This window comes from Leucoraja erinacea, chromosome 1 (assembly GCF_028641065.1).
Source record: "Leucoraja erinacea ecotype New England chromosome 1, Leri_hhj_1, whole genome shotgun sequence".
Taxonomy (NCBI): Eukaryota; Metazoa; Chordata; class Chondrichthyes; order Rajiformes; family Rajidae; genus Leucoraja; species Leucoraja erinaceus.
This window is the reverse complement of record NC_073377.1, coordinates 110,922,622-110,947,310: the sequence shown is the minus strand read 5'-3', so window position 1 is coordinate 110,947,310 and position 24,689 is coordinate 110,922,622. Positions and strand designations below refer to the sequence as shown.

The following is a 24,689-nucleotide window of genomic DNA, read 5'->3' as shown; positions in this document are numbered from 1 at the left end:
GCTACAGTGCGGTGTCTTCGCGCCCGGAGAGCTGCGGCAGCGGTGAGTGAGTGAGTGAGTTACTGGCATTATCCCCGACCCCCTCCTTCTCAACGCTCCTGCCCTCCCCGCAACTTTACCCCTGGCACAGACTCTCCACACACTGTGAAAGGAACTCTCACCCCAATTGGTCCCTTGAACAAGTGTTGTCATTCAATAAGATGACAACTGATTCAACTTTTCCTTGTACTCCTGTTTTTCCCACCATCTCTCCACCTGCCATCACCCTTCTCCCCCCACCCATTCAGTAATTAAGAATAAAGGAGACTAGAAAGCCATGGGCAAATTGAATTGTTACTATTTTTATTTTTATTTTTTATTTTTACGGAGTGAACAATCTGCGCATGCGCGGTTTAATTTATTTTTTTAAGCCGACTGACTACCCTGATTAATTACTCACGGCACGTGCCTGATATATATATATATATATGTACAGGTTTGTAGGTTATTTAGCTTTGCATTGCAGATTATTTGCAAATGGCAAATTATCTCTGGTGTGTAGGGTGGCGTTAGTGCATGGGGTGATCACTTGTCGGTGCTGAGTTGGTGGGCCGAAGGTCCTATTTCCGCACTGTATCTCTGAAGTCTAAAGTAAAATCTGAGGTAATCTATATATAATCACAAACACAAACACCAGATGGTCCCAGCACAGCCTGAATATTGAACTTCCACCACAACCCTGCTTTCCAGCAGCTGGCCAGTTCTGAATCCATACGGCCCAGTCACTGTTCATCCACATCACCACCCCGTTCCCTAGTCTCCCCCATGTGGGGCGTGCACCACAAGCTATGAACGGTCTGCCAGAGCCTGCTGTCCGGCCCCGTTTCCGGGGTTACATCCACGCTCTGGGGGTGTTAGAGAGGGACTACGTGCTGCCCACGAGCACCCTGGGGGATTTCCGGGACTGCCTGGCACCGCGGGGGGGGGGGGGTTGATTGCATCCTTGACAAAGAGTGTAAGATAGTTGTATAATAATTTATCGTTTGTCATGTATTTTATGGTAGTGGGTTCTGTTTTGTTTAATACTGTGCTGTACATATTATTTTAATATTTTAATAAATATTTTGATTAAAAAATAGTTTTTTTTTTAAAAAGCTATGAACGGCCGCTGGCATGGAGGACATACCTCGGACAAGGTGCTCTGGATCTGAAAGATCTGCCCTTCTCCCTCCACCTGCCTCACGCAGAATTTACACACCAGCTCGGTCGTGACGAGGCTGAATCGCTCCAGCGTGAAGGTGCAGTGCAGGTTCCGCTGACACCCACTCCAGATCTGGTGGAAGGGAATCTCCTGGGTGAACAAAAGGGCAGGTTTGATTACTGCAACAGTCGGATTCACTGCAGAGGCAGTAGTTCAGTTCACTTTATTATTCTGGTCACCTGTACTGTGTAGTTTACTATTATTGCCACTGGATAGCATGCAACAAAAAAACTATTCACTGGGCTATTCACCATCCGGTCAGTGGAAAGTTAAACTCACCTGTCATGCCAATGACACAATTCATGGGAACTCCTCTCTGGGATGAGACATTAGATGCATAGTTTAGTTTAGTTCCACACTTTTATCTCCTCCCGCCTCGATTACTGCAAATCCCTTTACACTGGCATCAGCCAATCTTCCCTGTCCCACCTGCAACTGGTCCAAAACGCCGCAGCGAGACTCCTGACGGGCACCCGAAAAAGGGACACATCGCCCCGATCCTGGCCTGTCTCCACTGGTCCTTCTTTATGTTTACAAAGCCCTTAACGGGCTTGCCCCTACCTACATCAAAAGTCTGCTTACCCACCACACCACCTCCAGGTCCCTCAGGTCGACCGACTTGGGGTTACTGACTATCCCGCGGTCTAGGCATAAGCTCAGGGGCGACCGTGCCTTTACAGTTGCAGCTCCTAGACTGTGGAACAGCATCCCTCTTCCCATCAGAACTGCCCCCTCCATCAACTCTTTTAAGTCGAGACTTAAAACTCATCTTTACTCTCAAGCCTTTCTTGACGTCCTCTGAGGGAGGGCTATATGTATGTATTTACTTAATCTATGAACCACTGTTGTATAACGTTGGTACCTCTACCAATGTAAAGCACTTTGGCCAACGAGAGTTGTTTTTTAAATGTGCTATAGAAATAAAAGTGACTTGACTTGACTTGTTTATTATCGTCACTTGTACCGAGTAACAATGTAAAGCTGTTGCGTGCTATGCAGTTAGCGAAAAGTTAAACTCACTTGCCATCCCAATAATCCAACTAAATGTCAACTCCAATCTAGGACAAGGTACTAAGGTGCTGAGTTGAGCTTCATTTCTTGTCATGTGTACTGAGGTCCAGTGGACAGCGTCTTTGTTCCGTGTTATCCAGTCAACGGAAAGACTATACATGATTACAATCAAGCCGTCCAACAACAGTGTAAGGTACAGGATAAAGAGGGGAAGGACGTTTAGCGCAAGATAGAGTTCAGTAAAGTCCGATTAAAGATAGTCTGAGGTTCTCCAATGTATCTGTATCTGTTGCCTGATAACAGCTGAGAAGATACTGTCCCTGAATCTGGAGGTGTGCGTTTTCATACTTCTGTACCTCTTGACTGATGGGAGAGGGGAGAAAATGGAATGATATAAAATGTCACAGTAATGAGGGGTAAGATTTTTACACAGAGGGTAGGGTGTGCCTGGAATGTACTGCCAGGGGTGGTAGTGGAGCCAGGTATGATAGTGGCATTTGAAAGAGTTTTAGATAGGCACATTGATATGCAGGGAAAGGAAGGGTCGTGATCACTTGCAGGCAGAGGAGATTAGTTTAACCTGCCATTTTGTTTATCGCAGCCAAAATCTAATTCATTCATCCACTTTCTTTTGAACTCTGGGTGTTGAGGGGAGACCTGATAGAAGTATGTAAGATGATGAGAAGCATCCCAACAGTACAGCACAGAAACGGGCCAAATGCGGTGCCATTACCTGCCTACATGTGATCCATATCCCTCCATTCCCTGCATGTCAAAGTGCATAGCTAAACGCCACTTCTCCGCCACTATCATGCCTGCCTCCACTACCACCCCTGGCAGCGCGTTCCAGGCACCCACCATCCCCTATATAAAAAACTTGTCCCATACATCTTTTTTAAACTGTGCCCTTTGACCTTAAAGCCAGCAGTACCCAGACAGTGGTCCAGGAGCCTTTCTCAGTGCCAATTCCATTCTGCCTGCTCATTCCATTAAGCCATCAATGGAAGGATCTGTGAATGTGGTGGATTGAAGTGAAAGATACAGCATGAAACAGGCCCTTCAGCCCACTGACTCCATGCTGTCTAGTCTTTGATATTTTAACTCTTGGATACATTTTTTGACTGACTAACCTACCTATGCCCATTATTTTGTCAGGGGTTATGAGGTTATGAGGAGAAGGCAGGTTACTGGTTGAGAGGGAAAGATAGATCAGCCATAATTGAATAGCCATGGGCCAAATGGCCTAATTCTGCTCCTATAACTCGATGGGCCAAATGGCCTAATTCTGCTCCAATAACTTTTGAATTTAGGACAATGGACAATAGGTGCAGGAGCCCTTCAAGCCAGCACCGCTGATGAACTGATTTATGAACTGATGTCCATCAACTACCCATTTATCCTTATTAATCCCATTTCATTCTCCCCACATTCCCATCTCTCGGATTCTACCAATCACCAAGACACTGGAGGCAAGTGGTCAAGTGGTCCAATGGTCAAGCCAATATTTTTGGGACGTGGGAGGAAACTGGAGCACCTGGGAGAACCCATAGGGAGATCGTGCAAACTCCACACATTCAGCACCTGAGGCCAAGGTGGTACCTCGGTCGCAGGGGCTGTGAGGCAGTGGCTCTACCAGATGCTCCACTGTGCCACAGAAGGAGACCAAAAAGCTTGCTATCAGACAGAGTTCAAACAGGCCCTTTGGCCCAACTCGACCAACATGACCCATCTGCACTTGTCCCACCTCCTTGCCTTTGGCCCATGTCCCTAAAAAACCTACCCTATCCAAGTACCTGCCCAGGTGTCTTCTTGGATGACTAAGGATGGTGGAGATCATAGTGGTTACTCCACTATACCCAACTAGCTTAGATGGGAACTCATGGACAAGTTGTACCAAAGGGCCTATCACTCTATGACTGTATATACATCCTCCCCTCCTCAACAGAATTCACCTGAAATTGAGAGTTAATTCCTACCTGGTACTTAGTGAGTAGTTTGCTTCTCCAGAGAGAGTGTGGGATGTCATGGACAGACAAACGCAGGTTGTAGGTGCTGTCCTTAAATAGAAGGGTCTTTGGTTCATCCACAAGTTGTCCTCCCATCTGCCTCTCCAGCTGAATTACTTCCTGTGAACAGAGATCAGGATCGAATGACTACAAGTAGTAGAAACAAGAACAGCAGATGCTGGTTTACACAGAGAGGACACAGCGTGCCAGCGTAACTCAGTGTGTCACGCCACATCTGTGGAGAACATGGAGGGGTGATGTTTCGGGTCGAGACCCTTCTTCAGTCTGACGGCAGGCAGTCTCCTTCAAACTCCAAACTCCTTTTTTCCTGCATCCAGTTCCCTCCTCCTCTTCTTTCCGTCAGAAGAAAGTGTCACCTATCCTTTTACTTCAGAGATGCTGCCTGAGCCGTTGAGTTACTCCAGCACTTTGTGTCAACCTACAAACCCGTACGTCTTAGAAGTGTGGGAGGAAACTGGAATACCTGGCGAAAACCCACGCGGTCAGAGGGAGAACGTACAAACTTCGTACAGACAGCGCCCATAGTCAGGATCAATCTGGGTGTCTGGCGCTGTAAGGCAGCAACACTACCACTACCACTGAGCCACTGTGTCGTATTGTATTCATTGTCATTGTCTCAATTTGATACGATGAGGTTGAAGCTGTTCTTGAATCTGGTGGCATGCATTTTCAAGCTTTTTTATCTCTTGCTGGACAGGAGAAGACAGTGTGTCCCGGGACATGCGGAGACCTTGATTACTCTCAGTTTCCCCATAGATTGAACGTACGAGCAGTGGTCCTCGAAAGAGATCAATCTGTGAGTATCTTTAGGGACTGTTGCTATCTGCATTTTCCCTATAGCTGTAAAACCATATTTTTCATTGCCTCGGATGGCCCTGAAGGCCAAGTCAATGAATAACTTTAAGGTGGAGATTGACAGATTCTTGATTAGTATGGGGGTTGTGGGGAGAAGCCAGAAGAATGGGGTGGAAAGGGAAAGATAGATCAGCCATGATTAAATGGTGGAGTAGACTTGACAATAGACAATAGATGCAGGAGTAGATCATTCAGCCCTTCGAGCCAGCACCGCCATTCACTGTGATCATGGCTGATCATCCACATTCAGTCACCTGTTCCTGCCTTCTAACCATATACCTTGATCACTATCTTCAAGAACTCTATCTAACTCTCTCTTGAAAGCATCCAGAGAATTGGCCTCCACTGCCTTCCGAGGCAGAGAATTCCACAGATTCACAACTCTCTGGGTGAAAACGTTTTTCCTCATCTCCGTTCTAAATGGCCTACCCATTATTCTTAAACTGTAGCCTTTGGTTTTGGACTCCCCAAACATCAGGAACATGTTTCCTGCCTCTAGCATGTCAAATCCTTTAATAATCTTATATGTTTCAAAAATATCCTCACATCCTTCTAAACTCCAGAGTGTACAAGCCCAGCCGCTTCATTCTATCAACATATGACAGTTCCGCCATCCCGGGAATGAACCTTGTAAACCTACGCTGCACTCCCTCAATAGCAAGAATGTCCTTCCTCAAATTTGGAGACCAAAACTGCACACAATACTCCAGGTATGGTCTCACTAGGGCCCTGGACAACTGCAGAAGGACATCTTTGCTCCCACACTCAACTCTCTTGTTATGATGGGTCAAATGGCCTAATTCTGCTCCTTGAACCTACAAACATGAACATTCTACAATCCTTTTACTCTTCCATTCCCAACAATTACTCAACATACTTCATTCAAGGAGCTTTAATGAAAGACACTGGCAAGGATTCCTAGAGCAATACTAAGGACTGCCTGAGGCAACGCTGTCCACAGTGGTGGTTTTGGTAAGGAACTACCTGGTGTCCCATTTGCACTCTCAAGCGATCCAAGATCTTACAGAGAAGGGCTGTAGAGCCTCCTGGCCAAATATGCACATTCAAATATCAGATTACCCGGTCTACATCACATGCTACAAAAAAGACACAAAGTGCTGGAGTAACTCAGCGGGTCAGGCAGCATCTCCAGAAAACATGGACAGGTAACATTTCAGGTAGGGACCTTCTTCAGACTCATTGTAGTCAGGGGGAGAAAGCTAGGAGAAAGAGGAGGGGGTAGGACAAAGCAGGCTCACCTGTATCCACCTATCACTCGCCAGGCCCCCACCTTTTTATTTAGTTTAGGGTGAAACTGGCCCATCGTGTCTGAGCCAACCAACAATCACTCATACACTAGTTCTATCTTACACAATTGGGACAATTTACAGATGCTAAATAACTTACAAACCCAAACGTCTTTGGAACGTGGGAGGATACTGGAGAAAACGCACGAGGTCATAGGGAGAACGCACAAAATCTGTACAGACAGCCACAAAGGTCAGGATCGAATCCAGGTCTCTGGCACTGTAAGGCAACAACTCCACCACTACGCCACCGTGCCACCTCTATTTCTTCCAGCTTTCGCCCACTCCCACCCACTGAGATATCTGAAGAAGGGTCTTGACTCAAAGCATCGGTGGCATGGGAACTGCTCCATCCAATACAGCAAGAAATTGCGGAGAATTGTAGCTGTAGCCTAGACCATCACACATACACAAAGTCTGAGGAGGGGTCTCAACCCGAAATGTTACCTATTCCTTTTCACCAGGAATGCCGTCTGACCCGTTGAGTTACTCCACCTTTTTGTGTCTATCTTCCGTTTAAACCAACATCTGCAGTTCCTTCCTACACATCACACAAACAAACCTCCCTTCCATTGACTACAGTCACGCTGCCTCGGCAAGGCCATCAGCATTATCAAGAACAAATCTCAACCCGGTCACACCCTTTTCTCACCTCTCTCATCAGGCAAGAGCTGCAGAAGTGTGAAAACGCACTCCTCCAGATTCAGGGACAGTTTCTTCCCTGCTGTTATCAGGCAACTGAACCATCCTATCAACAATGAGAGAGCAGTCCTGTCCTCCCATCTACCTCATTAGAAGACTATCTTTAATCAGACTTTACTGGGCTTTATCTTGCACTATATGTTATTCCCTTTATCTGTACACTGTGGACGGCTCGATTGTAATCATGTATAGTCTTTCTGCTGAGTGGGTAACACGCAACTAATAGCTGCAAAATCATAGTACATGTGACAATAAACTAAACTAAACTAAATTAAGCTAAGTCTTTCAACTCTTCAATTTTTACATGGATACAACAGGTTTAGAGGGATATGGGTCATACGCATTTAGGTGGGCCTGGTGTAGATGGGATATGTTGGTCAGTGATGACAAGTTGAACTGAAGGGCCCGTTTCCACAGTGTAAGACTCTATGTTCTCCAGAGATGCTGCCTGACCTGCTGAGTTACTCAAACGATTTGTTCCTTTTGTTTTATCCCCCGTAAGGTACCTTCAGGCCATCCTGTGTGTCGTGGAGGCAGTAGACTCTGATGGTGTATTCCAACGAGGCACAGACGGCTGGTGCGAATATGGCCAGCTTCAGGCGCCTGCTTGCTGACTTATTGACCGATTGTCCCACCAGACAGTAGGTCCCCAGATGCTCCGTCACCACGTGGCAGGCGTGAGGATCCAGTTGGACGTAACACGGGGTGGTGATGGACTCGGCTCCCAGCACCACCACATCCTGTGGAGGAAGATGACCAGGTTAGCATAGGACTAGCGTTTGAGGGCACTGGGCCTGTACTCACTGGAGTTTAGAAGGATGAGAGGAAGACCTCATTGAAACTTACAGAATAGTGAAAGGTTAGAAAGGATGTGGAGTGCATGTTTCCACTAGTGGGAGAGTCTAGGAATAGAGGCCATAGCCTTAGAATAAAAGGACGTATCTTTAGAAAGGGCTTGAGGAAAACATTTCTTTAGAATCTGTGGAATTCATTGACAGCTGCGGAGGCCAAGTCAATGGATATGTATGGCGGAGATTAATAGATTCTTGATTAATACAGGTCCGATTCAGATTCAGAAGGGGAGTGTACAGAGACAACGAAATGCAACATCTCCCTTCTTTAGAATCTGTCCGGGGGGGGGGGGAATGGCAGTCACCGAGGTAGGTTGTTTAGTAGAGTGACAGCCAGACAGCTGCTCGAGGCCAAGAGAACCTGGATATGTATAAACAGTCCATGGTTGGGGGCGGAGCATTGGCGAATGAGCGCCCTTCTTGCTTTTGATCAATAAGGAACATGCGTGTTAGTGATTGTAGGGAGAAAGCAGGAGAATGGGGTTGAGAGGGAAAGATTCAGCCATGATTGAATTGCAGGGTAGACTAGATGTGCCGAATGGCCTAATTCTGCTCCTAGGTCTTATACTTTCGATTTTAGATTTGATTAGATTGGATGACATTACATTATATTAATTTACATTATATTAAAAAATACAGCATCTAAACGGGCCCTTTGGCCCACAGATTCCGTGCCGACCAACGATCACCCCGAACACTAGCACCATCCTATACACAATTTACAATTTTACCGAAGCCAATTAACCTACAAACCTGCATGTCTTGGGAGTGTGGGAGGAAACTGGAGAATCCGGAGAGAACCCACGCGGTCACAGGGAGACCGTACAAACTCCGTACGGATAGGAGCCTTAACGTAGTCAGGATCAAGCCTGGGTCTCTGGTGCTGTAAGGCAGCAGCTCTACCTCCACGCCACTGTGTCGCCTTGTGGACAATGGTCTTACGGAAACATTAGCTTTATTTGCCCGAAAGTGAAAAGGCTTCTCACCTCCCAGGTTCCTTCAGCGGACATGCTCTTGAGTTGAAGGATCCAGTCCTCCATGTTGGGTTCAGCGCAGTGGTGAATGGTCAGTACCATGGGTCTGGTCAACAAGGCACCGGGAGGTCCACAGCTGACCACCGGACTCAGCAGCGTCTGGCTTCCCTCTAGTGGCAGCCTAGGTAGACCGCAGAGCAAGCAGAGTCAAGAGAGTTTTATTGTCATAGGTCCCGAAACGGTCAACCAGCATAATCAAAGACCAGTCTCACCCTGGTCACTCCCCCTCCTCCCCTCGTCCATCAGGCAATAGGTACAGAAGTGTGAAAACGCACACCTCCAGATTCAGGGACCGTTTCTTCCCAGCTGTTATCAGGCAACTGAACCGTCCCACCAACAACTAGAGATCGGTCCTGAGCTACTTTATACTTTAGGGATACAGCGCGGAAACAGGCTCAATGACCCACCGAGTCCACGCCGACTAGCGATCCTCTATCCACCTATCACTTATCAGTCTAAAGAAGGGTCCCAACCCGAAATGTCATCTTTAGCCGTTACAGATACAGCGCCTGCACTGGCCATTCGATCCAACGCGTCCGCACCAACCAGCGATCACCGAATTTTACCGAAGGCAATTAACCTACAAACCTGTACGTCTTTGGACTGTCTACCTCAATGGAGACCCTCAGACTATCTCTAATCAGACATTACTGGACTTTATCTTGCACTTAATGTCATTCACTCTATCATGTATCTGTCCACTGCGAATGGCTCGATTACAATTATGCCCAGTCTTTCTGCTGACTAGTTGGCACGCAACAAAAGCTTTTCACTGTACCTCGGTGCACGTGACAATAAACGAAAATAAACCAATTCACACTTGCTGCAGCACAATAGATATGTAAACATAGTACTCTGTAGATAGCATTAAAAAAACGAAAAAGTGCAATATATAAAAATATACAAACAATATAGTGTAAAATAATGGTGCAGTAGTAGAGTTGCTGCTTTACAGTGCCAAAGACTCAGGTTCAATTCTGACTGCGGGTGCTGTCAGTATGGAGTTTGCATGATCTCGGTAGACATACGTTAGATGTGTCCCTTGAGAGTCTACAACCCCTGCTGGAGTAGCGGCTCCTCATGATTCTGCTGTATTTCAGCCCGAGGCTCCCGATCTTAGGGAGGGGGTCGGTCAGTGCGGGTGGGGTGGGAGTGGATTTCCATGTTGGATTGCTTGTGGCCAAGATGGCCATTCACGGATCTGGGCGGCGGGCAGTTGAGGGATCTTCCTGAGTTGACTGACTGCCCCTCTTCCGGGCCGACGTCTATGCCCGTGTGTCCCTGGAGAGGACACGTGGTCCCCACGGGGAACTTTGGAGGCCTTCCATGAACGCTGATCGCCGCAGTGGGTCAAGTGTATCGTGGACAGGACGATAACGATGTCAATTGACAGCGGATGTTTGCAAACTGCGGGGCAGTTTTGATCTTTGCAGTGGTTTGTAAATTGTGATTATGCAATACAAACATCTTGTTAAGGATGAAAAGAAGTAGATGTGCCCCATTACCTCATGTGATCTCTTCGATGGACAGTCACGTACACTTCATAGGCTCTTCCCGGGGGTATTGCCCCCGCTGGCACCAACAAGCTTACACCTGGAATCAACAGAACACGAGGACAAGGCAAGATCAGAGATGGAAAATCGATCTTCTTGTTTAGAAGGATGTTGTCAGGACTCGAAGGCCTGAGCTACAGGGAGAGGTTGGGCAGGTTAGGACTTTATTCCTTGGAGAGCAGGAGGATGAGCGGTGATTATAGCCATGCAGGGGATGGAGGGATATTGATCCTGTGCGGTCAGAGGAGATTAGTTTAGCTTGGCATCATGTTCGACATGGACATTGTGGGCTGAAGGACCGGTATAGAGTCTTTGAGTCAGTCGTACAGCATGGAAACAGGCCCCTCAGCTCAACTTGTCCCCTCCAACCAACATGTCCCATCTACACTAGTCCCACCTGCCTGCACTTGGCCGATATCCCTCTGAACCTGTCCTATCAATGTACCTGTCTAAATGTGATAGTATATTAGGACCTGGTAACGGGAGGTAAAACAACAAAAACAGACTTGGTTGGTAGTCCACTTTCTGCGGAGTTTAATGTTATAATAGAGCGATTGTTCCTATTTTCTTTTTCTTTCTTTTCTAGGGTCTACTTTCTCACTTTACTTCCTTCTCTAACTTCTTTTCTAAGGGGCTTTCTTTTCCCAACACTCTTGCACTTCACGACTCTTGCGCACTTTCTTTACTTTCTTTACTTCTATCTTTTTCTTAAAGCTCAAAATAAAATGAAGCGTACAAAAAATGTATTAAGATATATGTGTTGTGTAGTATTGTAATTTACCGTACTTCTAATAAAAATAAAAAAAATTAAAAATTAAAAAATAAATGTGATAGTACCTGCCTCAACTACGTCATCCAGCAGCTCGTACCACATACCAACAACCCTTTGTGTAAAAAGGTTGCCCCTCAGGCTCCAATTTAATCTTTCCCCCCTCACCTTAAACCAATGTTCTCTGGGTCTCGATTCCCCTCCTCAGTGCAAAGGACATTGAGCGATCACGCTATTCATTTCTGTCATCTTATAGAGGTGAATAAAATGAGGGGAACAGATCGGGTAAAGAAGTCTTTTACCCAGGGTAAGGTAATAAAGAACCAGAGGGCAAAGGTTTGTGAGAGGGGAGAGATTTAATAGGAACCCGAGGGGAAACTTTTTCACACACAGAGTGTCGATGTATGCAATGAGCTGTCAGAGGATGTAATTGAGGCAGGTAGTATAATAACATTTGAAAAAGACATTTAGACATGGATTGTAAAGGTTTAGAGGGATATGGGCCAAATGTGGGCAAATGTGACGTCTTGATCGACATGGACGAGTTGGGCCGAGGATCCCGTTCCTGTTCTGTATGACTCACTACGTTATGCCTTATCAACTTAATGCAAGCGGCCAACTGGACCTAGTCATGCAATGGCCTTTGTCATTAGGAAAACTATGTGGAGGTATCAGGACAGAATGGTTCAATATCTCGAACACCGAAGAACAAAGGAGGCTGCAGAAAGCCCGGACTATCATGGGCACTGACCTCCCCACCGTTATGCAGCAGCTATTATCGTATAAGACCCACACCAACCTGGCCACACACTCTCATCTTAGTGCCACCATCAGGACAAAGAGGTAGGAAGGAGCCTGAGAACCATGACCTCCAGGTTCAGGAACAGCATCTTCCCACTGACCATCAGGCTCTAGAACCACCCTGCACAACCCCTAACCTCAACCCTACATCAGCAATGAAACACTATGGATTCTGTACAGGTGCACAACCTTTTATCCGGTGTTCCAGAAACCGAAAAGCTCCGAAAACCGGCCATTTTTTCCAGATGTCGTCTGCGCACCAAAGCTCGCGTTTGGCGCCAAACTTGACCCAAAATGACCCACGGTCAACCCAGGTCTGTACTACTGTAGCGGCTGCCTCCTCCCTGGAGACCGGGAGATGCTTAAACATCTGTAAATCATTGCTCAAATGTTAGTCAGTTAGTTTGGAGGGCTTTTATGTGAAGGGGGGTGAAGGGGGTAAACTTTAATTCTTAGTCCCCTACCTGGTCGGAGAGGCGGGGAGCGGTCAATGCCTTACCGGGTCGCTGTGCAGTAAGCTCCACAGCGCTGTGGCCGGTCTGGCCTCGGGCGGCGCCGGTTGTAGCTCCGACCCCGGCAACTCTACCCCTGGCTGCGAGGCGCTCCAAATCCAGCGCGGCCCGCGACCGACGTCCCAGCTCCGAGAATGTCGGGAGTCCGGCGGCGTCGCGAGCAATGCCTTACCGGGTCGCCGTGCGGCAGGCTCCGGAGCGCTGTGGCCGCCGACACACAACATCGCGGAGCGTCGCTGGATTTCAGGGGGTAGAGTTGCCGGGGTCGGAGCTCCAACCGGCGCCGCCCCGCGGCCGGACGAAGCCCCCAGCTCCGCGAGGTTGGGAGTCGCCGACCAGGTAGGTAGGGGACTAAGAATTAAAGTTTCCCCCTTCACCCCTACACCACCACCACCACCACATAAAATCCCTCCAAACTAACTGACTAACATTTATGCAATGATTCTCCCGGTCTCCGGGGAGGAGGCAGCTGCTCCAGACTTTTCAAGCCGCCCGCGCTACCTACCTAATCTACGCTAAAAATCTTCCATTCTGAAATCCGAAAATGTCCGAAATCCGACAAGTGTCTGGTCCCAAGGCTTTCGGATAAAAGGTTGTGCACCTGTACCACCAAGTTTATACTGAGTGCTCTGGCCGGCACTGCTGTGGTCTGCTTTGCCCAGTACAATTGATCATTTATTCTATATTTATTTGTTGTACTCCTTTTAGCTAATTAGTCTTCATCCAACCTCTCCTCATGACTAATACTCTCGAATCCAGACAGCATCCTGGTGAATCTATTCTGCACCCTCAAAGAAATTCATCCTCATCTCTTTTCTAAAGGTACATCCTTTTATTCTAAGGCTGTGCCCTCTGCTCCTAGACTCTGAGGATTTGAGTTTAGGAACAAGGAGGTCCCACTGCAGTTGTACAGGGCCCTGGTGAGATTGCACCTGGAGTATTGTGTGCAGTTTTGCTCTCCAAATTTGAGGGAGGACATACTTGCTATTGAGGGAGTGCAGCGTAGGTTCACCAGGTTAATTCCCGGGATGGCGGGACTGACATATGATGAAAGAATGAGTCGACTGGGCTTTTATTCACTGGAATTTAGAAGGATGAGAGGTGCTTATAGAAACATATAAAATTCTTAAAGGATTGGACTGGCTAGATGCAGGAAAAATGGCTCTGACCTCCCAACCATCGAAGGGATCTATCGCAGTCGCTGCCTCAAAAAGGCTGGCAGCATCATCAAGGACCCACAACATCCTGGCCACACATTCATCTCCCTGCTACCTTCAGGTAGAAGGTACAGGAGCCTGAAGACTGCAACGACCAGGTTCAGGAATAGTCACTTCCCCACAGTCATCAGGCTATTAAACTTGGCTCGGACAAAACTCTGAACATTAATAGCCCACTATCTGTTTGCACTTTATCAGTTTATTTATTCATGTGTGTGTATATTTATATAATGGTATATGGACACACTGATCTGTTCTGTAGTCATGCCTATTATGTTCTGTTGTTCTGAAGCAAAGCAAGAATTTCATTGTCCTATCAGGGATACATGACAATAAACTCTCTCTTGATCTTGAAATGTTCCCGATGTTGGGGGAGTCCAGAACCAGTAGTCACAGTTTAAGAATAAGGGGTAGGCCATTTAGGACTGAGATGAGGAAAAACATTTTCACACAGAGTTGTGTATCTGTGGAATTCTCTGCCACAGAAGGCAGTGGAGGCCAATTCACTGGACATTTTCAAGAGAGAGTTAGATTTAGCTGTTCCTTTTCTCCATTGGTGCGGCCTAACCCATTTGAGTTACTCCAACATTTTGTGTCTATCTGCACCATAAATCAGCATCTGCAGTTCGTTCCTAAACAAAATTAAATAGCATAGGAAGGAACTGCAGATGCTGGTTTACACTGAAGATAGACACAAAGTGCTGGAGTAACTCAGTGGGTCAGACAGCATCTCTGGAGAAAAGGAATAGGTGACGTTTTGGGTCGAGACCCTTCTTCAGACTGTGTCTGCAGCAGCTCTGAAGAAAAATAGGTGACATTTTGGGTTTGAACCCTTCTTCCAAGATGAGATGGGCTTTTTACTCATGGGTGGGTCTTTATAATGCTTTATAAGGCACTGGTCAGTCTGCATTTGGAGATTTGTGATCAGTTTTGGGCCCCATATCTGAGGAAGGATGTACTGGCATTGGAAAGGGTTCAAATGAGGTTTTAGAGCATGTGTCTGCTGAAAGATCTTGTCCAAAAACGTCACCTATTCCTTTCAGATAAAAATAACTCTTAGGGCTAACAGAATCAAGGGATGTGGGGAGAAAACAGGAACGGGGTACTGATTTTGGATAATCAGCCATGATCATAGTGCTGGCTCGAAGGGCTGAATGGCCTACTCCTGCACCTATTTTCTAAGTTTCTATATTTTTTTGATGCTTGGCCCGCTGACTTGATTTTCTATGTTTCTATATTTTTTTGATGCTTGGCCCGCTGAGTTACTGCAGAACTGTGTCTATTTTCAAGATTAAACAGCGGCTGAACTACAATGATGTGTTTGGACGTTACCCTAACCAACAGCCAAATGGACTCCTACCCGAGTTGAGGATGGAGAGATGTCCTCCCAGGATGTTGAAGCTGCCAAGGGCACTGCACGATGGCTCCAGTTGTGGCGTTGGGTTTTGGTTCTTGAGGTTGTGGGTTTCGTTGCCGAGGAGCGACTCGGTGAGTTGTGGGGAGAGCTTTGACGCCAGGTCCGTCGACCCGCCCTGAGGTGTGACGCTGCATGACGGGTTCAATACATTGATCTTGAGGCTGGGCAGCGGGTCGAGGAGCGGAGAGTTGGTCATGGGGATCTTGTCAGAGATATCACGCAGCGCATACATGGGGCCTCTATACCTGGCGGCTGCTGCTGTCAGATCAGGCTGCACGGCCAGCAGGTGGTTATCTACATGGAGAGAAGACAGAGGTCAGTAATGCAGCACGGTGGCACAGTGGTAGAGTGACTGCTTTACAGCGCCGGAGACACAGGTTCAATCCTGACTACGGAGTTTGTACATTCTCCCTGTGACCGAGTGGGTTTTCCCCGAGTGCTCCGGTTTCCTCCCACACTACAAAGACGCCCAGGTTTGTCGGTTAATTTGGCTTCGGTATAAATTGTGTGCCTTGTGTGTAGGATAGTGTTAACGTACAGGGTGATCAGGTCAGCGCAGACCTGGTGGGCCGAAGGGCCTGCCTTCACACTATATCTCTAAAGACTAAAATAAAGTCTAAAGACTCTTGTATACTGTCTCAGTGTACTATTTCTGTATATTGTAGTCAGTTTGGAACTATGTTATAGGAAAGATGTTGTTGAGCTGGAAAGATTTACGAGGATGTTGCCAGGACTCCTGGGCCTGAGCTATATGGAGAGGCTGAGCAGGTTAGGGCTTTATTCCTTGGAGCGCAGGAGGATGAGGTGTAATCTTATAGAGGTGTACAAAACCATGAGAGGAATAGATCGGATAAACGCACAGAGCCCTTTGCCCAAAGTAGGGGAATCGTGGACCAACGGACATAGGTTTAAGGTGAGGGGGGAAAGATTTAATAAGAACCTGAGGGATTATTTTTACACACAATGGGTAGTGCGTGTATGGAATGAGCTGTCGGAGGAGGTAATAGAGGCAGAGATAATTGCAACATTTAAGAGACATTTGGATTGGATAGGTTGAGAGGGATATGGTCCAAACCGCAGGCAGGTGGGACTAGTAGAGATGGGACATGTTGCTCAGCTGGGCAAGTTGGGCCGAAGAGCCTGTTTCCACACTGTATGACTGACACTTGTACTGTATCGAGGATGTGCTTACATCCTCGATACATATAGTAATACTTGAACTGAACTGTGTGCAAAAATTAAGTTTGCTGTACCTTGGCACATGATGTATCAAAGAGAGAGGAGATAAAGATCTTAGTGCTAACGGAATCAAGGGATGTTGGGAGAAAGCAGGAACGGGGTATTGATTTCGGATGATCAGCCATGATCATATTGAATGGTGATACTGGATCGAAGGGCCGAAAGGCATACTCCTGCACCTATTTTCTATGTTTCTATGTGCCAATCAAGTACAATTAAGGTTCAATGTTGGAACAGGTAAGGAGTATTGCGGCACGATGTTAGGCCAAAGTGGTGGCAGGTGGGAGGAGCTCGGACCTACTGACCTGGTCTCGATGTCTTCACGCTCACCGGCTGGAAGGCGCCGTTGAGGGCCGCGGAGTCCCTGATGTCCGAGCTGAAGTCGTGGTGGTTCTTGCGGTACACGAACATGATGACGACCAACAAGATGGCCAGGCACACAATCACGGCCACCGCCACCGCTACGTACAGGGCGATGTCATCGGAGCTTGGCGCCGCTGCGAGGGGGTGGAGAACAAAGGGAGTTGGAACCCATCGAACCCCAGTCAAACGTGGCCCACCAACAGGAACAAGTTCATCAGCTCACAAGCCATAGGAGCAGAATAAGGCCATTCGGCCCATCAAGTCTACTCTGTCTTTGAAGCATGGCTGATCTATCTTTCCTTCTCAACCCCATTCTCCTGCCTTCTCCCCATAACCTTTGACCCCCTTCAACCTTTAGACCAGGGATGTCAAACTCATTTTAACTCATTTTTGGTCATGGGCAAAATGCAACTTCGGGCACGCCAGATTGTGCCACGCACACGTGACCGCAGTCCAATCCGGCGGACAGCTGCAGCCCACTCTGACATCGGGGAAATCATCCCACAGCCCGGATCAGACTCCATCGCGGGCCGCATCCATCCGGTCTGCGAGTTTGACACCCCTGCTTTATAACTACACAAGGAAATAGGAGGAATAGGCCACTCGGCCCCTCATGCCTGCCCTGCACATTCAGTGTGATCATGGTTGATCTACAAGAATCTGCCCATCTCCACCTTCAAAATACCCAGATGGCCTCCACAGCCGTCTGTAGCAATGAATTCCATAGATTCACCACCCCCTGACTAAAGACATTTCTCCTCATCTCCTTTCTTAAGGTACATCCTTTTATTCTGAGGCTGAGCCCTCTGGTCCTAGACTCTCCTACTGGTGGAAACGTCCTCTCCACTTCCACTCTATTCCTTTCACCATTCGCTGCATTTCAATGAGGTCCCCCCTCTTCATTCTAAACTCCAGCGAGTATAGGCCCAGAGCTGTCAAATGCTATGACCTGTTTGCCTGGTCTGACACACACACACACACACACAAACAAACAAAGACACATAGTGCTGGAGTAACTTAATGGGTCAGGAAGTACCTCTGGAGAACATGGATAGGTGATGTTTCAGGTTGTGAGCCTTCTTCAGACTGACTGTGTTCGGAATAGGAATAATTTATAGTCACATGTGACGAGGCAACGTGTGATTCTTTGATTGCATACACAATGTATAGGGGAGGGCGGGAAAGAAAGCTGGAAGAGAGGACAGGCTGGCCAAAGCCAGGCACATGATTGATGGTACACAAAAAGGCTGGAGAAAAACGCGTGGGTTTTTTGTGTACCTTCGATTTTCCAGCATCTGCAGTTCCTTCTTAAACACATGATTGATGGATTCAGCTGAGGGTTTTTTTTTGACAGGCAGAAGGTTGGACAATTGTCAAAATGAAAAGACAGAAGGTGTGAGACAAAAGGATTGAAGAGGTGCAAATTGTGAAGCCAGAGGAAGGAATGTAGGCAGAAAGGGAGGGGAGAAATAGGTGTTTGTCCAGTGGAGCACAGCAGAGAGGGTTGGGAAAAGTTGGGGTGCAGGAAGAGGGACTTTGCAGTTACCTATAACGGGAAAATTCAATGTTCATATCGTTGGGTTACAAGACATTTTTGCCTGATGGGAGAGGGGAGAAGAGGGAGTGGCCGGGGTGAGACTGGTCCTTGATTATGTTGACCTTGCTGAGGCAGCGTGAAGTGTAGATGGAGTCAATGGAAGGGAGGCTGGTTTGTGTGATGGGGGTCTGGGCTGCGTCCACAATTCTCTGCAATTTCTTGCGGTCTTGGATGGAGCTGTTCACAAACCATGCTGTGATGCATCCTGATAAAATGCCTACTACAGTGTGTCTGTAGAGGTTTTGTGAGAGCTGTTGGGAATATGCAGAGCTTCATAAATGGTTCTTAGTATCTCACACAGCATCCAAAACAAAGTGTTGTGCAGTGGTGCAGCAAGTAGAACAGTTGTCTCATAGCTTCAGTGATGTGGGTTCCATCCTAACCTCTGCCGTTATCTGGGATGAATGCAAGGAAATCCAAACATGGTTGGATAGAATTAATGTACATGAGTGCTTGGTGGTCAGATTAATCAGTGGCACAGTGGCCCAGCGATAGAGTTGGTGCCTCACAGTGCCAGAGACCCAAGTTTGATCCTGACTATAGGTGCTGTCCATACGTAGTTTGTACATTCTTCCCGTGACCGCGTGGGTTTTCTCCAGGTGCTCCGGTTTTCCTCCTCATTCCCAATACGTGCAGGTTTGTAGGTTATTGGCTGTGGTAATAATTATAAGTTGTCCCTAGTGTTTGTAGGAATAGTGCTATTGTGCAGGAATCGCTGGTGGGTGTGGACTCGTTGGGCTGAATGGCCTGTTTTGGAGCCGTATCTCTAAACTGAACTAACTTAGTGGGCCAAACGGCCTGTTTCATTACGAAACTTTAAAAATAACTTGCAATAGTAATGGTACATTGAGTACCACACAACAGACTGGAAATGGACCCAGACCCGAAAGGTTACCTATCCATGTTCTACAGAGATGCTGCCCAGTCCGCTGAGTTACTCTAGCACTTTGTGTCCCTTTACCACAAAATTCCATCTAGTTTTGGGAGGGAAACCTTAATCACAACAGTTCTGTGAAATGGCTGTCAGGGCGGGGAAGAGAGGGCTAGGTTTCTATCCCCGTCTGCATGTGGAAGTGCTTCCAAACCACTGGCTCCATTTTGTAGCCTCTGCCACCTTGTTTGAGCCTTGGGTATAATTCTCTCCACATACCCTCTAGATTCCCCCTAACCTCATTAACTCTGTGACAGTCATACAGTGTGGAAACTATCCCTTTGGCCCAACTTGCCCACCCCGACCAACATGCTGCATCTACACTCGTTCCACCTGCCTGCATTTGGACCTCACCTCTCTAAACCTGTCCTATCCATGTACCTGCATCCACATGCAGGTACCATGTATACCGTTACCATGTATCCACGTTGTGATGGTACCCCTCAACTACCTCCTCAGATAGCTCTTTCCATACACCAACCACCCATTGTGTGAAAAAGTTACGCCTCTGATTCCTATTCAAACTTTCCCCCCTCACCTTAAACCTATGTCCTTTGGTTCTCGATTTTCTTACTCTGGCCAAAAGACAGTAAGCTGACCGATCTATTCCTCTTATGATTTTGTACCCCTCTATAAGATCACCGCTCATCCTCCTGCACTCCAAGGAATAAAATTGTTGGGAAACTAAACCTGTTGGAATGGGTGAGGAGTGAGTAGGTGCGGTAGGAACTAAGATGCTTCACACACCAGCTAATCTATCAGCATCCAAATCGGGGCAGATGTGGAAACAACTGGCCTTAGGCCGCATGGTTTTGCATTCTTGCAAGATCCTATGCTGTTGGGAAAGGAAGGGAGAAAATGGGAAAACTACAGGGAGAAAAGGGAATTGAAATTTGAGTATCGGAGCAGGGAGGTTCTACTGCAGTTGTACAGGGTCTTGGTGAGACCACACGGAGTATTGCCTAGAGTTTTGGTCTCCAAATCTGAGGAAGGACATTATTGCCATAGAGGGAGTGCAGAGAAGGTTCACCAGACTGATTCCTGGGATGTCAGGACTGTCTTATGAAGAAAGACTGGATAGACTTGGTTTATAATCTCTAGAATTTAGGAGATTGAGAGAGGATCTTATAGAAACTTACAAAATTCTTAAGGGGTTGGACAGGCTAGATGCAGGAAGATTGCTCCCGATGTTGGGGAAGTCCAGGACAAGGGGTCACAGCTTAAGGATAAGGGGGAAATCCTTTAAAACCGAGATGAGAAGAACTTTTTTCACACAGAGAGTGGTGAATCTCTGGAACTCCCTGCCGCAGAGGGTAGTTGAGGCCAGTTCATTGGCTATATTTAAGAGGGAGTTAGATGTGGCCCTTGTGGCTAAGGGGATCAGAGGGTATGGAGAGAAGGCAGGTATGGGATACTGAGTTGGATGATCAGTCATGATCATATTGAATGGCGGTGCAGGCTCGAAGGGCCGAATGGCCTACTCCTGCATCTAATTTCTATGTTACTATGTTCTATGTTTCTATGAAATGGACTAGGCAAAGCAAGAAGCAAATGTGGGGAGATGAGAAATGCAGCAAATTGCTGATCAGTTCTCCTTAGAAAGCCCATTACGTGTTGAGTCTCACCCCAGTCACTCTATCTTCTCCCCTCTCCCATCAGGCAAGAGGTACAAGAGTGTGAAAAAACGCACAGCTCCGGATGCAGGGACTGTTTCTTCCCAGCTGTTATCAGGCAACTGAACCATTCTGGACTACATTATTTATTTTATCCTGCATCTGTACACTGTGGATGGCATGATTGTAACCATCTACACTCTTTCCGCTGACTGGATAGCAAGCAACAAAAAGCTTTTCACTGTACCTTGGTACATGTGACAATAAACTAAACTAAGCTACCTAAACTAAACATAGAATTAGGTCGAAGGTAGACAAAAATGCTGGAGGAACTCAGCGGGCGAGGCAGCATCTATGGAGGGAAGGAATAGGCAACGTTTCAGGTCGACCCTTCTTCAGACTGATGTCGGGGGTGGGTGGGGTGGGAAAGAAAGGAGAGGCGGAGACAGTAGGCTTGTTGGAGTCAGGATTGAACCCAGGTCTCTGGTGCTGCAAGGCACCAACTCTACCGCTGTGCCACCATGCCACCTCAATTAGGTTGAATCCTTTAAGAAGGATGAGGGGGAATCTTATTCAAACCTACTGGACAATGAAGGGCTAGATAGAGTGGACGTGGAAAGGGTTTTTCCAGTAGTGGGAGAGTCTAGAATCAGAGGGCACAGCCTCAGAATAAAAGAACAAACCTTTAGAATGGGGATGAGAAGGAATTTATTTTGTCAGAAGGTGGTGAATCCACGGAATTCTTTGCCACAAACAGCTGTGAAGGCCAGGACAGTGGGTATTTTTAAAGCAAAGGTTAATAAGTTCTTGATTAGTAAGGAGGTTACAGATCAAAGACCAGGGAAAATACAGGAGAATGGGGTTGACAATGGAAATATAAATTGGCTATGATCGAATGGCGGGTAGACTTGATGGGCCAAATTGTCCAATTCTGCTCGTAATTAACTTGTTTCATGAAGCGCATCAAAATTGGGTCTGAGATCGCAATGCTTTCCTTATTGCAACTGATGCCGTTGCCTCCATTTTGAAAGGATGGTCAAACGTCCCACCATTTTATCTCTCACTCCACAGGCCACCATTTTAACAATTGAATAGCTGTGATGTTCAATGGGCCTCCACTATATATATATCCCAGATCCTGCACCCCCTACCTCCCCCTCCCGTCACTCCATCCACCACCTTCCAGCCCACTCGGGAATCAATAACACTCTCACAAGAGTCGGCAAACCAAAGGAAAATAAAATGCGAGGGAATAAGACTTACAGGAATATCCAAAATCTGTGCGACCTTTCTGTTCTTTGGAAATTTGATAAAACAAACCTTAAAGAAAATAAGCAAAGAAAAAAAGAAAGGAAATGAAAATAAAATTAAATGTTCACAAAACACAAGGCATTAATATAACTAAAGACTATGTGTCCCAGCAATCCTTAGTTTAGTTTAGAGATACAGCACGGAAACAGGCCCTTTGGCCCACCAAGTCCGTGCTGACTAGTGATCACCCTGCACGCTAACACTATTCTACACACACTAGGGACAATTTACAATTTTACCGAAACCAATTAACCTACAAACCTGCACGTCCTTGGAGTGTGGGAGGAAACTGGAGCGCCCGGGGAAAACCCATGCATTCGCAGGGAGAACGTAGAATGTATAAACTCCGTACAGAGAGCACCCGTAGTCAGGATTGAACCCGGGTCTCTGGCGCTGTAAGGTAGCAACCCTGCCACTGCGTCACCGTGCCTCCTCAATCTCCTTCTCTTCATCAACCTCCTCAATCTCTTCATGAGTGGAAGACCCTGTGCTCCAAACAGCTGGTTATACCATAGCATTACCACAGAGGGCATGTGGTCAGCCACAAGATCATTTGAATTCTTCTGTAGTATTTGCTTTCAATGTCAATGAGTATTGCTCGGGCAGTACAATGGCGTAGCAGACCACGTCTGAGACCCAGGTTCAATCCTGACCACATGGGCTATCCATACGGAGTTTGTACGTTTTCCCTGAGGCCATGTGGGTTTTCTTCAGGTGCTCCGGATTCCTCCCACATTCCAAAGACATGCAGGGTTGTAGGATAGTTGGCTTTGGTTAAAATTAAATGGTGAATTGTCCCTAGTGTGTAGTCTAGTGCTAGTGTATTTGGTGATAGCTGGTTGGTGTGGACTCAGTGGGTCAAAGGGGCCTGTTTGTGTGTTCGTACCTCTAATATATAAAGTCTAAAAGCACATACATCTGTGAGGTTTTTTCAACTCCTGTGCGTAGTCTTTTGGCCTCCAGGCCTGAGTTTCAAGGGGAGCATGATAACTCCGCTGGGCTTAGTGGAGAGAGAGTCAGTGGCCTCCTTGGCTGGGGGTTCCCAGGGGCTCTTGCCACTGCTAAATGTGATGTGCAATTAACAGCAGGCAGAGCCTTAGAACCCCAGAGACGCAGGTTCGAACCTGACCTCGGATGCTGTCTGTGGGGAGTTTGCACGTGTGGCCACATCAGTTTCTCTGGGTGCTCTGTGGCTTCCTCCCAAATCTCAATGACGTGCGGGTTTGTAGGTTAATTGGTAAATGGGCAAATCCTGGTGTGCGGGAATGTCAGGGAATTGATAGGGAATGTGAGATGGAGCAAGTTACAAGGAGACTGGGGAAAATAGGATTGATTTCAATACTGACGTAGACTTGTTCTGCAATACTCGCTCATAGACTGGCTCTGGAAAGTCCAAACCTATTCTCCTGTTGTTGAATACTCCATGGAAGCTCTACGGGTGCACAGTGGGGAGCTCACAGACAGGTTGCATCACGGCCTGGCAGGGTAATTCGAACACTTAAGGTTGCAGTAAGTGATGAACACTACCCAGTCCATCACTGGCTCTGACCTCCTCACCATCGAAGGGATCTACAGGAGGCACTGCCTCAAGAAGGCAGCCAGCATTATCAGAGACCCACACCACCCTGGCCACATTCTCATTCACTGCAACCATCAGGAAATAGGGCTAGGGTTTGGAAAAAGAAAAGGTACAGGTTTGATAATTTGATACAGCTTTAGATGCAGAGATACAGTGTGGAAACAGGCCATTCAGCCCACCGAGTCCATTCTGACCAACGATCACCCTGTACACTAGCACCATCCTACACACTTGGGACAATTTACAATTTACAGAAGTTAATGAATCTGTTCATACCCGTGATCACCTGTTCATACTAATTCTGTTATCCTACTTTTTCATCCACTTCCTACGCACAAGGGGCAATTTATAGAAGCCAATGAGAAAAACATTTTTCACACAGAGAATGGTGAATCTCTGGAACTCTCTGCCACAGAAGGTAGTTGAGGCCAGTTCATTGGCTATATTTAAGAGGGAGTTAGATGTGGCCCTTGAGGCTAAAGGGATCAGGGGTATGGAGAGAAGGCAGGTACAGGATACTGAGTTGGATGATCAGCCATGATCATATTGAATGGCGGTGCAGGCTCGAAGGGCCGAATGGCCTACTCCTGCACCTATTTTCTATGTTTCTATTAACCTACAGACCCGCACGTCTTTGGGATGTGGGAGGGAACCGGAGCACCTGGAAGAAACCCATGCAGTCGCAGGGAGAACGTGCAACACCCTACATAGATGGAACCCAAATTCAGAATTAAACCTGGGTGTCCGACATGAGGTTATT

General features: G+C 47.1%; 1 protein-coding gene across 6 annotated transcripts in view; it reads right to left on the bottom strand.

The window, feature by feature from the left end:
- Positions 1 to 24,689, bottom strand: part of LOC129700722 (netrin receptor UNC5C-like) — a 286,525-nt gene that overhangs the window by 12,909 nt on the left and 248,927 nt on the right. For 4 of the 6 annotated variants that reach the window (XM_055641363.1, XM_055641335.1, XM_055641353.1 and 1 more), the window contains 8 exons: positions 22,303 to 22,359; positions 16,841 to 17,032; positions 15,240 to 15,590; positions 10,533 to 10,620; positions 8,980 to 9,148; positions 7,649 to 7,882; positions 4,228 to 4,377; positions 1,166 to 1,330 (listed from right to left, as the gene is read on the bottom strand). In XM_055641363.1, the coding sequence (XP_055497338.1) occupies positions 1,166 to 1,330; positions 4,228 to 4,377; positions 7,649 to 7,882; positions 8,980 to 9,148; positions 10,533 to 10,620; positions 15,240 to 15,590; positions 16,841 to 17,032; positions 22,303 to 22,359 (1,406 nt within the window). The remainder of the gene's footprint in view (positions 1 to 1,165; positions 1,331 to 4,227; positions 4,378 to 7,648; positions 7,883 to 8,979; positions 9,149 to 10,532; positions 10,621 to 15,239; positions 15,591 to 16,840; positions 17,033 to 22,302; positions 22,360 to 24,689) is intronic. The other 2 variants (XM_055641371.1, XM_055641344.1) reach the window with 1 other exon arrangement.